General features: G+C 38.1%; 1 protein-coding gene across 21 annotated transcripts in view; it reads right to left on the bottom strand.

Moving 5' to 3' along the window:
* SDCCAG8 (SHH signaling and ciliogenesis regulator SDCCAG8) overlaps positions 1-17,241 on the bottom strand; it is a 247,588-nt gene that overhangs the window by 175,616 nt on the left and 54,731 nt on the right. For 17 of the 21 annotated variants that reach the window (XR_014817478.1, XR_014817477.1, XM_021064178.2 and 14 more), the window contains 2 exons: positions 9,133-9,271; positions 309-461 (listed from right to left, as the gene is read on the bottom strand). Coding sequence is in view for 19 of the 21 variants with exons in the window: in XM_021064178.2 (XP_020919837.2) it covers positions 309-461; positions 9,133-9,271 (292 nt within the window). In the remaining 2 variants the exon portion in view is untranslated. Of the gene's footprint in view, positions 1-308; positions 462-9,132; positions 9,272-9,415; positions 9,574-9,801; positions 9,960-11,618; positions 11,873-17,241 lie in introns of those variants that run through there. The other 4 variants (XM_021064185.2, XM_084979274.1, XM_084979277.1 and 1 more) reach the window with 4 other exon arrangements.

The following is a 17,241-nucleotide window of genomic DNA, read 5'->3' as shown; positions in this document are numbered from 1 at the left end:
AAGAGCTCCTGCTCTCCTCTGACAGAGGAGGAATCAAACAGAATGGCAAGATTAGAGTAAATTTCACAATTTCACATCATGAAATCTAATTAATTATTTTCTTTGGAAAGATCAGAGAATATAACTTTTATAGAGAAATACATTGAAGAACAGAAAATTTTATGAACTCTCAGTTTTAAGCAAACTAGACTACGTAAAAGGTTTAAAGTTTTAAAGATCATTCAAAAATTAGAGCCTACAGAATTAGCAATTACATCCCCATAAACATTTCTCCTGCAATGTGGATAACAAATTCAACCCTTAAGTACCTTTGATCTCATGTCCTCTCTTTCTTTTGTCATTTCTTTTTTCATCATCTCTTTCTCAAAGGTCCTTTTTTCTTGCTGAGATGCAAGTTCTTTCTCAAGTCGTTCTGTCTGCCTCTCTAGTTCATTCTTCAACTGTTCGCACTGGATTAAAGCCTGCCAGAATAAGCAAGACAGAGTGAAATGGGACCTTAGAATTTAGAAGAAAAAAGGGGATATGAGACAATTAAGCTTTAATTGTATTTAAGATAGTTAAAAGTCACTCTAAAATCAACATAAAGACTCTTTTCATATTTGTCAACACTGATCTAAAATAGTGTTTGAATATTACATTTATTCACATATTTCAATGTTCACAATTAAGGCTATATTAACTAATTGACTAAGAAAATCCAGGTAACAAACCTTGATAAGGGCCACAGAGGAGTTAGAATTTTGGAAAAAAAAACTAGAAAAAAACAAGTGTTCTAGTATTTCAATTATATGTTTATACTAATATGAAATATATAAGTATCTAACTTAACTGATTTTCCATTTGGTCATGGTTAAAAATAATCTGTACTTTACATGATAAACAAGGTATATGGAATGACTGGCCAGTAGGGACCTGCGTAGAGTACAAAGAACTCTACCCAATATTCTGTCATAATCCATGTGAGAAAAGAATCTGAAAGAGAACCGATGTGTGTACAGGTATAACTGAATCACTTTGTTTTTTAGCAGAATATGGTAAATCAACTATACTTCAATAAAACTTTAAAAATTGAAAAAATGATAAACAGAATTTCAAGATGAAATGTATTTGTCATAACATACAGGCATCTATTGTTTAATTACATAGTAATCAAGTTTGCTTAAATACAACTAAGATAAGATTTAGTTCACTCTTCTTACATACATAACCAGGTTAAACATTAGGCATTAATTAAGACAAAGAAAGACTCAAAATAACATTTAGTACCTAGTTTGATAAAATGAGAAGTGTCATCTTTCATTTCTGCCCATTTAGAAGTCCTCAATTGTCTGTTCATCTAAATTTCCCACTCTGAGTTTCAGGAAGTAACAACTCTAACTTCCTTTTGGATGTATCCACAATATTTTTATATGTGATACCCAAAAATTCAAAATCCAAAAAAAAAGTCCCAGTAAAAGTAAGGTGCCTCACATAGAGCATCTGAGTCATTCTATGCTACCTTAGCCTTATCCCAGTGGCTCTTAACTACACTATCCACCTCACTTCACCTCTGTGTTCCCCTCAGTTGATTGAAACTTGAATCTCATCTGACTTAGACACTGTGTAATTATAATTTGATAATCACATTCCTGGTTAATGGAGATGGAAGTGGTTTCAGTAAGCACTGTTTTATGTGTTGCTCTGCTTCCCTCTGGTGAAAGCTATAATAAATACACACAGTAAATAGCTGAAGTATGTGAATTTTCTTCTTTTTATCCTAAAAGCATTAAACCCTAATTTCTTTTCTTTTTCTTTGTCTTTTCTAGGGCCCCTCCCGTGGCATATGGAGGTTCCCAAGCTAGGGGTCCAGTCGGAGCTGCAGCCCCCGGCCTACGCCACAGCCACAGCAATGCCAGATCCTTAACCCACTGAGCAAGGCTAGGGATCAAACCTGCAACCTCATCGTTTCTAGTCAAATTTGTAAACCACTGCACCACAACAGGAACTCGTAAACCCTAATTTCTTTCAAACTCTTTTGGAAACTTTCTATACTCCCGAGGCATAAAATGTGAGGATAAAATTCAACCGCCTCAGATGAACTGATAAATAAGTACGTACACATTCCTTCCATGAAATCTTTGTTAATTCTAGGACTCCTCGTCCTAGTTTTCAGAATCCCAGATGATTTGGGACTCCCTGATTTTACTCATATAATCATTCGGCAAAGGCAAAATAACTAAATCCTCAAGGCATAGGTCAAAGAAGGGTCAACTGCAATTAATTGATAGATCTTCATAGGTGACTGAATTAATCTGGGGCCTCCAGCTGCCATCATTCCTAATAGTTCCCAAGGTTGTGGCTTCTTCCTTTTCCCAAGCACAATCCTTTTCAGGCTGTAGGTCTTGGGGAGTTGGGGACTTACATGCACCCCCCACCAGACGACTCAATCCTAAAAGGTGCTTTTCTCTCCTAAGAAATCTATTTGTGGTCATTCTTTGCTGACCACATTAACATGTTTCCCCAAACATTACTGGACTTGATATTCCCAGTTCTAGCTTTATTAAACCAATGAGTATGCATTACTATCTTAACGGAGTCAAAACATTTTCTGAAATAAATTTGTATCTAGCCAACTTGATGTTTAAAATAGGGTAAGCATCCCAAGTGCTAGGACTAGGTTCCTAGAAATGCTTGTGATCAAAGCATTCATGATTAAAGAAAGAATTATGAGGAATGTTAGAGTTCGCTTTATGAACATAAACTTAAGTCTGAAAATGTGTTCATTTTTACGAAATATAGCCCAGAAAATTAAAACGATTTTCAACATGTTTTAAGCATTTCTTACAAATAATGGAATCTATTGATTTTTAACCCTTAAACCCTTTCTTACGAGAAACTTAGGTTTCTATCTCCCATTTTCAAGTTGTTTATAATTTGCTTTTGTTTTGTGGTAAATAATGTACAAATCAAGAAGCATTATGGTCTATGTCTGTGCTTGCAAATAATGCTCAATGGTCTTCTGATTTTCCTTTTACTTTGGGTTTCTAATTCTTGCCTTTCTGATTCTGCTGTCGTCCAAGAAAAGAATTGTGTGGATACTTAAAAAGGAAGAAAGAAAGTCTGGGGGACATTTATTCAACCTACTGGGTTGGTGGTGTTGTTGGCTTTTTTTTTTTTTTTTTTTTTTAACTCTCTTTAAAGGATTATCTCATAGATAGGTTCATAGTAATTTCATGCCAAAGCCAACAATTTCCCTTCCAAAGATGTCACTGCAAAAGTCTCTACTTTTCTACTCTCATTTATTACCAGGTTAATTTTTCTCCCTTTTAAAATTATTCCCAGCTGTAATGACTTGCAAATTTCAAAGAAAAACAGAAACATTTATCGGCCACTTACCATGTGCCAGAGTTTGCTAAACGGCTTACATGGACTAATTTATTTAATTCTCACTCAGTTGATAAAAAACTGAGGCTCTGAGACATTAGGTAACTTGCCCAAGAGCACAGACTTAGAAAGTGGCAGAATAGGGATTTGATTCAAGGGAGTTAAATGATTGAGAATCTATGTATGGCATTATAATTTTCTCATGTTATAGATTTATTTTCTTACAAAATTCTCAGGTGTTTTCACTGCCACTATAGAAGTATGTACAGTCCACCCTCCTTATCTGCAAGTTCTGTATTCATGGGCTCTACGTCTGGGGTTTCAACCAACTGAGGATTTAGGTCCTGGAATAAATCCCACATGCACAGAGGTAGCACTGGTATAATATGATATAATATAATATATAGCATAATACAATGTAATGAAACAATGTGACAGCTTCGACTTATTTAGCATGCAATATGCAAAATGGGACACTAGATGGCAACAAATATCAAGAAACTCTAAGAACAAAGTAACACTTTCGTAACTCAGAAATAAACAAGTTGGTTTTAAAATTAAAATATGTATGCTGTTTCACTTTTTACTCCCAGAAAGCAAAATTCCTAATATATTTGAACATACCTTAGTGATATAAACTACTGGACCTGTACTGCTGTTTATATACTACTTAGAAAGCAATACTCGGTAGTTTCTCTAGTTCTTAACTATTCAAACTTCGAAAGCACTAATTACAAAAATTCATACTCATATTTAAAGCTAATAATTAACTTTAATTTAACATTTATTGTACAATTAATATATAAATAGCCAGATGAAGGATACAGTGATAGATATCACAGATCCTAGCTTTTAAGAACTTTTGGTGGAGCTATGTAAACAGCCACAAAAATGATACACAGCTCACTAGGAATACAGACTTGGAAGAGATTAATTCAAATAAGAGAGGGCTGGGGAAAATTTTTAGGAAGACTGTCACCTGAGTTGAGCCTCATAGGTTGAACAGGTATTTCAGAGATGAATACAGTGCAGAAAAGTACAGCAGAAGCAATTCAGGGAAATAGTCAATTACAGTTTACGTTTCAGAAACAGCACAGGTTATAGGAAAGGAGTGTAGTGAAAGGTAAATCTAGAAACGTGGGACTCTACTATCAAAGATCTGGAACGTCATACTAGGGATTCATGTTTCCTTCTACTACACCAGGAAGGCTGCCTGAACAGGGAGATTTACAATTTAGGAAGACGTTGGCAGTGGAGTGAAAGATACACTGGAACTGAGAGAGACCTGAGTGAGACCAACTGCAAGGCTGTTGTAATAGGCCATGTGGGTTGTATAAGCGTATGCGACTACTTGAAGCCGGGGCAGGGGTACAGGAATGGAAGTTGCAGGCATAACTTAGGAAGAAGGGCCTCTGAAGAGATGGTAAGAGGCTGGCAACGGACTGGATGTCTAGAGGAGGAGCCAAGATGTTTTAAAGGATCCAAGCCAGGGTTGTGGGTAAGACCATGATATTCTTATCTGAAAAAAGATACCAGAGAGAACACAGTAGAAGGAAGAGGAGTGGTTGACAGGAGGAGGGAGAAGGGACAAGGCGCAGCGTTTGGGATGCTAATGGCATATCACCCAGGTGAAGAGGTTTAGAAGTAGATATGTAGATTTGGGGCACAGGAGAGCTGGGAGAGCTCAAGGCACCATGCGGGGGTGTTCGGATGAGGACAAGACACAAAGTCCTGAAATCCGGGCGACTTGAGGGGAAAGGCCAGGAACTGACTGTGAGGAAGGTCTGCACTTAAGGCTTGTGGAAAACAAGTTGAAAGAGGTGTGGAGGAGGAGACAAGGGCAGTGCCAAGAGAAGCCACAAGGGGAAAGAATCAGATGAAGCAAGGGAAAAAGATGGGCTGTTATGCTAGGACAGTAACGGCTTCCTAGAGTTTGAGTAAAATGAGGACTGAGGTGAGGTCACCGGGTTTAGTAATCAGGAAGTGACTGGTGACCATAAACTGAGCAATTCAGCAGCATGAAATCAGACTACAATTTGTTGAAAGTCTAACTACAGTGTGTTCAGAAGTGAATGCAAAGCTATAAAGGTTTAAAAAAAAAACTAAAAAACAAGTGGAGAAGAAAGGACTGAAGATACAAAAACATGTGATGAAAAATGGCTTGGGGTCCCTGGAACTCTAGACACAGGAGATAGCAAGAACATGAGATTCACCTTGGGAAGTAAGAGGACCAGATAAATAAGAAAGAAATGAGGAGTTCTCTCGTGGCTTAGTGGGTTAAGGATAGGGTATTGTCACTGCTATAGCTTGGGTCACTGGATTGTCACAGAATCCAGCTTGTAGCATGGGTTCAACCCCTGGCCCAGGAACTTCTACATGCTGCAGGTATGGCCAAAAAAAGAAAAAAAGAAAAAAAAAATGAGGAGACACATTTGAGGGATGCAAAGGTGTTGAAGAAGCTCTTGTCAGTTGGTTGTTTTGATGGAATGAATACAATGAGTTTAGCATGAGGCTGTAAAATTCACATCTAAATGGAAAAGGAAGAGGAGCAGCCTGGAGACAAAGGTACAGTAAGATGTGAGAGGAGGCTGAAGCACTAGAGGCAGTTATGAGGACACGGACTAGATTTAACTGGGACAGGGAGGAAGAGAAAAGGCTTGGTGTTAGAGCTTGAGATCTCGTGGACGCGTCAGTTCCGGCGGGAGGGACAGGTCAGAGGTCAGGAAGGCCAAGTGTGGCGGGACCAAGGTGTTGCAGAGGTTAACCCCACGGACGGTGAAACCTTTCAGGCCGATGAAAAGAGATGAAGCAGAGGGTGCTAAGGACTGAATGTCTGTGCCTCTCCAAAATTCAGATGTTGAAACCTAACCCCCAGTGATGCAAATAAATAGTGGGCCCTAGGGGAGGGGATTAGGTCATGAGAGTAGATCCCTCATGAATGGGACAAGCGCTCTTCTAAAAGAGACTCCAGAGAGCTCCCGCGCGGCCTCCGCCATGTGAACGCACAGCGAGAAGACAGCTGCTTGTGAACCAGAAAAACTCCAAATCTACCAGAGCCTTGATCTTGGACTTCCAGAACTGTGAGAATCAATGTTTGTAGTTTAAGACATGCTGAGTGTATAAAAGATATTACAACGTTATAAACTGAAGTAATGAAACAGATGATTTTCTTTTAAAAAAGTGTCAAATAGTCTTCTAGATTGAGAGTTTATACTGATTAAAATTAGGGAGAGAAGAGAAAAATGATTTCAAAGAGACATGGTAACCTGATTTTGAAGCGGAATTAGACGTAGGTACCAAAGCAAAGGCCCATGAATGGCAGGAAGGAGTGGAGGGTGTGCCGAGCCCTCCAACACAGCCAGGCGAGATGAAATGATGGCAAAGGGCTTCGCTGGAGGTTTTGAGGGTCATGATATCATCAAAGGGCAGCTACACTTCAATACAAATGACAAAATAAGAGTGTTTGAGGAAGTAAAGTAGGTTAGACATTTGGTCAGAATGACAGAAGTTTCAGAAGGCAGAGGAGGTCAGTCTCCCAAGGCAATACAAAGGAAAGCAAAAATAAACAAATGAGACCTACTCAAACTTATACACTTTTTTTTTTTTTTTTTTTTGCCATTTCTTAGGCCGCTCCCGCGGCATATGGAGGTTCCCAGGCTAGGGGTCAAATCGGAGCTGTAGCCGCTGGCCTATGCCAGAGCCACAGCAACACGGGATCCAAGCTGCGTCTGCGACCTATACCACAGCTCACGGCAACGCCGGATCGTTAACCCACTGAGCAAGGCCAGGGATCAAACCTGCAACCTCATGGTTCCTCGTCGGATTCGTTAACCACTGCGCCATGACAGGAACTCCCAAACTTATAAGCTTTTGCACAGCAAAGGAAACCATAAACAAAACGAAAACACAACCTATGGAATGGGAGAAAATACTTGCAAATGATGCAACTGACACGGGCTTAATTTCCAAAATATACATTAGCTTATACAACTCAAGAACAAAAAGACAAGCAATCCAATCGAAAAATGGGCAGAAGATCTAAAATAGACATTTCTCCAAAGAAATACAGTTGGCCAAAAGGCTCATGAAAAGATGCTCATTATCTCTAGAGAAATGAAATCAAAACTAAAGTAAGGTACTACCTCAGATCAATCAGAAAGGCCGTCATTAAGAAGTCTATAAACAATAAATTCTGAAGAAGGTGTGGAGAAAAGAGAACCCTCTTACACTGTTGGTGGGATTGTAAATTGGTGCAGCCACATTGGAAAACAGTATGGAGGTTCCTCAAAAAAACCAAAAATAGAGTTGCCATATGATCCAGCAACCCCACTCCTATATACTCAAACAAAGCTGTAATTTGAAAAGACACATGCGCCCTAATGTTCATACAGCACTATTCACAATGGCAAAAACGTGGAAACAACCTGAATGCCCATTGACAGGTGAATAGATAAAGATGTGGTGTATATAAATACATACCCTACACACGCACACACAGATACCCAATGGAATATTATGTGGCCATTAAAAAGAATGAAATACTGCCATCAGTAGCAATATAGATGGACCTAGAGATTGTCATACTAAGTGAAGTTAGAAAGACAAATAGCATATGATATCTCTTATATGTGAAGTCTGAAATACGACACCAATCAACATATCTATAAAACAAAAACAGACTCAAAGACATAGAGAACAGACTTGTGGTTGACAAGGTGGGGCTAGGGAGGGACAGGCTGGGAGTCTGGGGTTAGCGGAGGCAAACTATTTTATATAGGATGGATAAACAACAAGGTCCTACCGTACAGCACAGGGAACGATATTTAATATCCTGTCATTAACCATAATGGGAAAGAACGTGAAAAAGAATATGTGTGTGTATAACTGAGTCACTCTGCTGCTGTACAGCAGAAATTAACATAGCATTGTACGCAAATCGACTACTTCAATAAAATATCTAAAAACTTCAAAAAGTAAAAAACTAACTATTGAAAAAGATTGATTACTCTTCTAGTGCAATAACACAGTGATGCTACTACATGACTTAGGCCAATGCTCTACAACAGAACTTCCTTTTGTGATGATGGAAATGTTCTCTGTCTGCGATGGCTGATACAGTAATCACGAGGTACCTGTGGCTACTAAGTACTTGAGGTGTGGCTACAAGATAAATACACACCAACTTGAATGGTTTAAGGCGTGGCCCCTCAACACTGCAATGAATCAACAACAACCTCCTATTATTCAAAGTGCTTAGAACACTGCTTGATCCCTATGTAACTATTACTACCATCATCATTAAATCTGTTTGACTAAGCACACAACGGATCCAGCCTCACAGCTAAAGATGCTATTAAATACACACATATTATTATCATGGCATCTTGGATGCTCTCAAAACTTCCCAGGTACAGAGGAAAAACATCTGTCTTTAGTCACACATGAACATATACAAATGTGTAAGCATGGGTGTTAACAGTTTCACTTAGCATTAAAAATTATTGGGAAATAAAAAGGTTAAGCATACAAGTCTCTCAAAGTCACATTGTACTATATTCTTTCAATAGTGACACAGCAAGAGAATTTGCAGGGGAATACGAATTCTCCGATAGCAACTTTAATTTAGAAAGTCAACATTTAACAAATTGGTATTCACTTTGTGTGCTTGGAAAAGAGAGTTTAGTTATGGAAGAGTAACCAAACCAATATGCGGAAAAGAAAAAAAAATGCAATTATGGTAGGCCTTTATGTTAATCTTATTAGACTTGCCTTGGTTTTTTCAAAATTGGCTTCCTCGGTCATTTGCACAGCTTGTTTCACCTGCTCAAAAGCACTCGCTTCTCTTTGCTGCACGTCCGTCAAGCTGCTCCTTACAGAAACTAGTGCAGACATCAAGTCATCTCGTTCTCTGTCAGCACAAAAAAAGAACATGGAAACCAAGAAATGATCAAACGAGCGCGCATTCACTCACTTTCTTTCAGGAAGAAAAAAGCATTAATGTGAATTATAAGAAGAGCCAGGACAGGCCGGTTCAGCCCAGAGTCAAACACACCCCGGAGAAAGACCCTCTGTGCTCACTGGGCAAGGGGCAGGCAGAGCAGCCAGAGAGGCCAGGCGCATTCATGGCAAGACGGCATCCGCGTGGGACAATACCCTATTGTGAAGAGGACTGGCACACTCAGGGCTGCAGAGGAAAGCCCAGAAAAGAGGAAGTTAGTTTCAAAATTAAATGGATGGGGGTGAAAAGGAGCCAAAAGTAACAAAGCAGGGAAGGTGGGGGTTGTACATGGAAGGAGAAGCTGCCATGCTGAGAAGGGACTACTGAGGTTTTGTTGTCACTGCTGACTCCCCCTGGAACAAACACAGGTCCTTTCCTTTCTATCCAGCTTCACAATCTTCTTTTTCATGCTTCTCTACCGATGAAAACCTTCCACTTACTTATAAACATGTTTCTTCTTTCAATGGGGAGTTCTGTTGAATCCCTCAAAGGCCCGAGTTACACATATAATGCAAAATCGGTTGCAGAAAGTTTTACAAAATCTTACCCCACTGGGTTTTGCTCATTGCCTAGCTCCACCTCCTCCTTAGCAGTTCTCAGAAGTACCCTAAGCTAAGCTATTTCTTGGGGACAGAAATGAACTGAATGCCAAAATACTCTGGCATGTAAAACAGCAAGGATCCAATCTCATGGGTTAAATAAATCCCATATAAAAGATTCCAGGATATTTGGAACTTATCCACTGGATAAAAATGACCAGTAGAAGCCAAAAAAGTGAGGGTGGGAAACTTTCTATACACACAAAGCAAAAAAAAAAAAAAAAAAAAAAGTAAGTTGCACTGTTATTTTTGCTATTCCATGATTTGTTAACAGCTCAAGCCCTGAACTGTGGTTTCAAATTCACTTGAAGTAACTGCTGCAGTTTTTTTTTTTTTTTCATTGCCAAGTTCTGAACTATCGGCAAAGAGCCAATTGTGTAAACTATTAAAAAAATGAGCAAACTTTAAGGAGTTCCAACTTAAAAGAGTATAATTGCTGAATTTTAATTACTTTCAAAATTAACCAGTGACTCAACTGAAAAATCTCTTAAAGATAAAATAACCTAAACTATTCGTGGTATTTGGAAAGCAGCCATATTTTTAAGAAATATGTAATACTGAACAAGGTTACAATTATTAGTTTCACAAAAGCTCCTTTTGTTAAAAAAAAGAATTGCTGCAAGTATCATAAAATTCATGGGGGCATGGTGATCTTCATTTTGGAATTTCTTGATTTGTTTTCAATTGAGAAAAGTATTTTTTCTGTTCAAAGGAAAGGAGTTAATTATTTTGATAAAGTATAATCAGACAAAACAATTATGTGAAAAAGTGGAAGAATCAAGGCAAGATTAAATTATTCTATGGTTAAGTAACAAATAAGTAAACACAAGCAATTCTGAACTCATATTTGTTTGCATTTCACAAAAAGCTCTAACATAAAAGACAACTAGCTTCACTGAGAATATGCACTCCAAGTAGAAACTATCATTCTGGTAGGAAAAAAAAATTCACTCTTTAAGGGTAACAAGTCAACATAGGCTTCACATAGTCACCTTTCTTAAAGTTCTAAGATCCACCAAAAAAAAACCAAAGTCACTATCAATGATCTGTTCCTAATACCATGCCATCATCAAAGCCGAAATTCCAAATAAAAAGAACAAAAAAGCTCAGCGTTTATGTTAACAGACCACAATAGGATCAAAATCTAACAAATGTGCTTCTTACAGGAGACTTAAATTTAACACATTTAATCGTTTTCAGCATATCCTCTTGCTAAGAGCAGTCTGCCACACAGAAGATACTCAATGAAATAAATGACAAAAGAATAAATTAACAAATAACGACTCTGCTACAGGAGAGCAGCAAAGAGGTGAAGCAAAACTCTTTCTCAGTTTTAATATTTTATGAGCTAAATTTAAAGTCACTAGACTATTTAAAGTTGGAGAATAGTTTAATTGCTCTGAAGAAAGTTTTAGAATATCCACTCACCAACTTCAGACTACTGAATCACAGAAATTCATCAAAGATAAATCCACAAATACTGATGTTTTGTTAAGGTCATGATTCAACAGTAACACCACAAAATTGATGACACTAAATACCTGTGCCGCCACTGGACTGACACACACCGATAGTGAAAGAAATATACTATAGGCTTCAAGGTGCCCCTCAGACCAACTGGGAAGTTCAGGAGAGATGCCTAAATTACATATACTTACAGAGGCAGGTAGCAATTTCGGCCATTTAGGGTCATCCAGTCAGTTGCTGCATTTTTTTGTTTTGTTGTTTCAACTCAACCAGCCCATATACCAAACAGCAAACACTTGAAAAACAGCTCTGGGCGTGTCAGCCTTGTCCTCAACACGAGGCCTTGTTTTCTGTCCCACTTCTGGATGTCACCTTCTAGATTTTGCCCTCATTTTTCAGCCCCATGCTACTACTCATTATCTGTCCTCCAGAAACAGTCAATTCTGGCCACCCAGGGTAACTAGCCAGCCAGTCACAGTCGTGCTCTAGAGCTGCCAGTCCACAGGGCCACCCCAGAGCCAGGCCTGAGGAAGCCCCTCACAGTGGGAAGTTGTGCAAGTTCACAGGATACTTCAATGCGAGAGTGATGGAGCAGTTCTCCAAATTACCCTCTTCCATGGCAAGAGTTCTTTAAGTGCTTAAAAAACCCGTGGAGGTGTTTTGATGAATGAGATCAAGCAAGTTCTCAAACAAGGCAAACGGTTCAACATGAGTCCTGTAACAATCATGATCCAGATGAAGGAGCAGCTGAGGCAGAAGATGAGCTAAGAAGTACGGGTGCCAGTATTCAATGTAGTATTTTAAGGAACTTGGTGCAACAATCAGAGAAGAAAGGACTGAGAAAGTCCCTGAATAATTGTGCCCAAATGTTTACAATAAGGAAAAAAGAGAGTTCGTCTGATATATGCATGAGCTTCACCTTGAAATACAGAGTACCTAAGAAATACCTTTAATTCCTAAGTTATTCCACAGTTGTTAGCAGTTTTATGTTTAAGAATCATCAGTAAGTATTATTACTGTTTTAAAAAAGAAATTCTAAAAGGCTGACTACGACATTTTTTTTGTTCCTCATTTTTGGGAATTTCCTACCATAATCTTCCAACGCCAGCCATACAGAAAACTGCCAATCACCCACCCCCAAGTCCCAAGTTGGACTAGGAGTTCCCATCGTGGCTCAGTGGTAACGGACTCGACTAGTATCCATGAAGACACGGGTTGAATCCCAGACCTTGCTCAGTGGGTTAAGGATCTGGCGTTACCGTGAACTGTGGTGTAGGTCACAGACATGGCTTGGATCCTGCGTTACTGTGGCTGTGGTGTAGGCTAGCGACTACAGCTCCAATTAGACCCTTAGCCTGGGAACCTCCATATGCTGTGGGTGCGGCCATAGAAAAAGACATTTAAAAAAAAAAAAAAAAAAAAAAAAAGAAAGAAAGAAAAAGACAAAAAAACCCAAGCAAGTTGGACTGAAGTCCCAGGACAGTGGAGCCGTAATCATCTCTCCTTTCTGAAAAGTACAGCCAGGTCCCTCCAAGGCACTGTGGGCTACAGACAGGAATTTAACATAAACTAGTTCCATCCTGATTCCCATTCAAAGGTATTTTGACCATTAAGAAAGAAAGAGAGGTTACTGTTGTTCTTACCCACTTCATGACATAATGAGGCCTGAGTGAAGGGCAGAAATAAAAAAAATACCATAAGGAATTAAAATCAACTTTTAATATATATTCAACATACTCAATAGTTGTTAAGTGTTCTCTTCAAAAAGTCTCAAGGATCCTAACACAATACCGCTAACACACAGGCAGTCTGGTCTCCAAATTGTGCCTGATTCCCTCCTTTTCAAAAGCCCAAGTCACTCTTGTGTCATTAGTAAGCTAAAAGATCAACAAAATAGCTTAAAACTGGTGTGATGATACAACACTTTTTTTTTCTTTTCAGGGCTACACCAGCAGCATAGGAAGTTCCCAGGCTAGGGGTTGAATTGCAGCTCAGCTGCCGGCCCACACCACAGCCACAGTAACATAGGATCCGAGCTGGGTCTATGACCTACACCACAGCTCACAGCAACACAGGATCCTTAACTCACTGAGTGAGGCCAGGGATCAAACCCATAACCTCATAGATATTAGTTGGTTTCGTAACCTGCTGAGCCACAAGAGGAACTCCCACAATACAACATTTTGAACAGAGACCAGGAAATTCTTTTGATTTATCACATTTGGGATATAACTTTTTAAAATTCCACATTAGAGTCATTCAGGAAATACTATGATAAAGTTCATTGAGGGTTCAGGCTTCTAATTGTGCTTAAAACTAGAAATCCAAACTTAAAAAGTTTTGGTCACTCTTCAGAGTCAAGATAATACTCAATATCCAGCATCCTGCATGAGTAAGCTAAAAGAAATTGAACCAGCCAAGGCAATGGGGAATCATATAGACAACGATTTTCATTGACAATAAAAGCAGAAACCTTCCACTGTATACTGTTATTAAAGTAGAACATGAGCCAATGACATGCTGACAAAGCAGAAAACTGAACTAAGAAGGCTGACATTTAGAGGCAAAGAGCTGAAATTTAGAATAGAGACAAAGGAATATATAACTGAGCAAGAATCTAATTTCTAAATGACTGACAGACTTAGAATCAATGTAAACACTGTAGCTTCCTTTTACAATATTTTTCTCATGACCTAGAACATGCAATACAGTAGGGGGGAAAAAACCTGTTTTTTTATTTGTTGATTGGTTTTGTTAGACTTAGTTTTATCTTAGACTATTCTTTTTAGCTGCATGACTCTGAATATTTTTTTTTGTTTTGAAGTTAATTTTTCATTATGTTCTCCTTATAATAAATTCATTGCCAATGTGGTTAGAGACCTATTTGACACATACTTTTGATTGCAGTGCTTTCTTCTACCTCTCCTGTGGTAATCACTGTTAAATACTGTGTTCTTATTCTTTCACACCCTTTTCTATGCACAAGTATGAACCCAGAGAAAATATATAGTAAGGTTGCAAATGGCCCTTGAAAAGAATACAAATAATTTCATATGAAGTATGCCTTTTTCATCTTTTATTTTTTCCATCAGCAACATGTTTTGGAGCTTAGTCCCACAATGATACATATAAATCTACTTCGTTCTTTTTTTTGATTATGCATAAAATTTCATAGATTATCTAAACTATATTTTAGATATTTTTCTTTGAAGATAGTTAGGTTGTTCATAAGTAAAAGGAAAATGTCTTGTTTTTTCTACACTCAGTTTCTATACTTATAACACTTCTGGTAGCAACTGTGTAGGTTTTGCACACATGGTAACTGTCTAATTCTTGGTGGATACTAACTCAATTCTGACAATAACTGCCTGGAGTTGGCACAGATCCCACAGGTTAAGACTCAGTCCCCTAAGACTGCCCTCCACTTTAGGTGCCAATTTCAAGTCCCAGGTTGTCTCCTGCATCTCTGATAACTGGCCATAAACCTTGGCTTCCCACGACCCCTTCCAGGATTAAACATTTATTAGAATAGCTCACAGACAGTGAGGAAAGTTCTTTCCTTACTACTGTCCATTTATTATAAAAGATACAATTCACGAACAGATAAACAGGAAAAAATGTCTAGGGCAAGGTATGGGGAGGGGTGTGGAGCTTCCATGCCCTGTCTAGGAGTGCCACCCTCCAGCACCTCAGTGTGTTGAACCACCCAGAAACTCGCTAAACTCCACCGTTTAGGGTTTTTAATGGCGGTTTCACAGGCATGATTGATAAAATCATTCGCCATTGTTGACTACCCTTAATCTCCAGCCCCTCCTCTCCCTAAAGGATGGAGAGTAGAAGCTGAAAATACCAGTTTTCTAATCAAATGGATGATTTCTGTGGCAGCCAGAACCCCCATCTTTAGTGGATTTCCAAAAGTCATCTAATTAACATAAACCCAGGAGTGACTGGAACAGCTATTTCAGAAACAAGGGACAAAACCCAAGTTTTATAACAAAATATGCACCTATTGATTTTTTACCACTTGTGGAAATACAGGGGTTATAACACCCCTATGACAGGAACTGGAGATGCACACCAAAATATGTATTTCTTATTATATCACAATATCACAACACCATTACAAGTAATGCTGCAAAAAGAATTTCCTACAAATGCCTCATTATGTACACACACACACATCCTCTAGGGTAGATTTTGAAATATTTAACACATAATTTAAATATGAATTAAGAATGATAAATTAGCCCCCAACCTAGTGTCAATTTATAGTTCCACCAGCAAGGTATGAAAATATACACTTATTCATAGGCTCACCAATTCTTTTTTGTTTTGTTTTGTTAGGTTCACCAATTCTTGAGACCATGAGTCTTCTTTAATTTTCACCAATTTGATAGCTGGCATTTTGAAAATGGTATTTCTCTGGATAATTACAGAATGAGTAACTTTTCAAATAAGGTAAAACTTCAGAAGAACTATGTAAAGCAGAGGAGATAAGCGGTCTCCAATAAAGAGTTCAAGGTAATGATCATAAAGATGCACAATGAATTTGTGAGAAAATTGGATGAACCCAGAAAGACATTTAACAAAAAGTTAGAAAATACAAAGAGAACCAAACAGAGCTGAAGAATAGATACCTGAAATTTGAAAATACACTAGAAGGAAACAACAGTAGGTTAGATAATACATAGGAATGATCAGCAAACTGGAAGACAGAATAGTGTAAATCACCCAAGATGAACAGTAAAAAAGAAAAAAAGAATTTAATGAGGATAGACGAAGAGACTGCTGAGACAAGATTAGATGTACTAACATTCACATTACAGGAGTTCTAAAGGAGAAGGGTAAGAGGAAGGGGCAGAGAACATATTTGCAGACATAACAGCTGAAAAATTCCCTAACCTGGGAAAGGAAACAGGCAGCCAGGTCCAGGAAATATAGAGTCCGAAACGGGGTCAACCCAAAAGGGACCACACCAAGATGTTTTGTAATTAAAATAATGAAATTAAAGATAAAGAGACTATCTGGAGTGCCAAGGGAAAAATAACAATTACTTACAAGGGATAGAGCTGATTTTTCATCAGAAACTCTGCAAGCCATAAGGTATTGATAAACTTAAAGTGATGAAAGAGAAAAACCTCCAACCAAGAATATTCTATCCAGCATGTCTATCATTTAGATTTGATGGACAAATCAAAATTTTTACAGACAATCAAAAGCTAAAAGCATTTAGTACCACAATAGCTGCTTTACAAGAAATTTTAATAGGACTTCTCTAAGTAGAAAAGGCCACAACTTAAAATAATCATATATGTACAAAATACATATACAACATACATAAGTCATGGTAACCACACACCAAAAATATATAATAGATTTATATACATACACAAAAGATAAAGAAATACAAACAAAAAACTAAAAATAGTCATAAAAGCCAAAATTGAAAAGAAGAAGGAACAAAACTGAACTTCAAGAACAACCCTAAAACAATGAACAAAAGAGCAATGAGTGCAGACCTATCATTAATTACTTTAAAGGTAAATGCACCAAATGCTCCTATGTAAAGACAAAGAGTGGCTGAATGGATACAAAAACAAGACCCGCATATGGGCTGCCCACAAGAGACTCACTTCATATCTAAAGATACACACAGACTGAAAGTGAGGGGATGGAAAAAGGTATTGCATGCAAATGGAAATCAAAACAAACCTGGAGCTGCAATACTTTTATTAGACAAAGTAGACGTTAAAAGAAAAAGTGCAATAAGAGACAAAACAGGACATTATACAATAATCAAAGAAGATATATATA

Source organism: Sus scrofa, chromosome 10, assembly GCF_054392235.1.
Source record: "Sus scrofa isolate SSC_HxYL_T2T_F1_AM1 chromosome 10, Sscrofa_HxYL_maternal_Yorkshire_Landrace_v2.0, whole genome shotgun sequence".
Classification (NCBI taxonomy): Eukaryota; Metazoa; Chordata; class Mammalia; order Artiodactyla; family Suidae; genus Sus; species Sus scrofa.
Note: the sequence above shows the minus strand (reverse complement) of the source record. Positions and strands in the feature narration are given on the sequence as shown.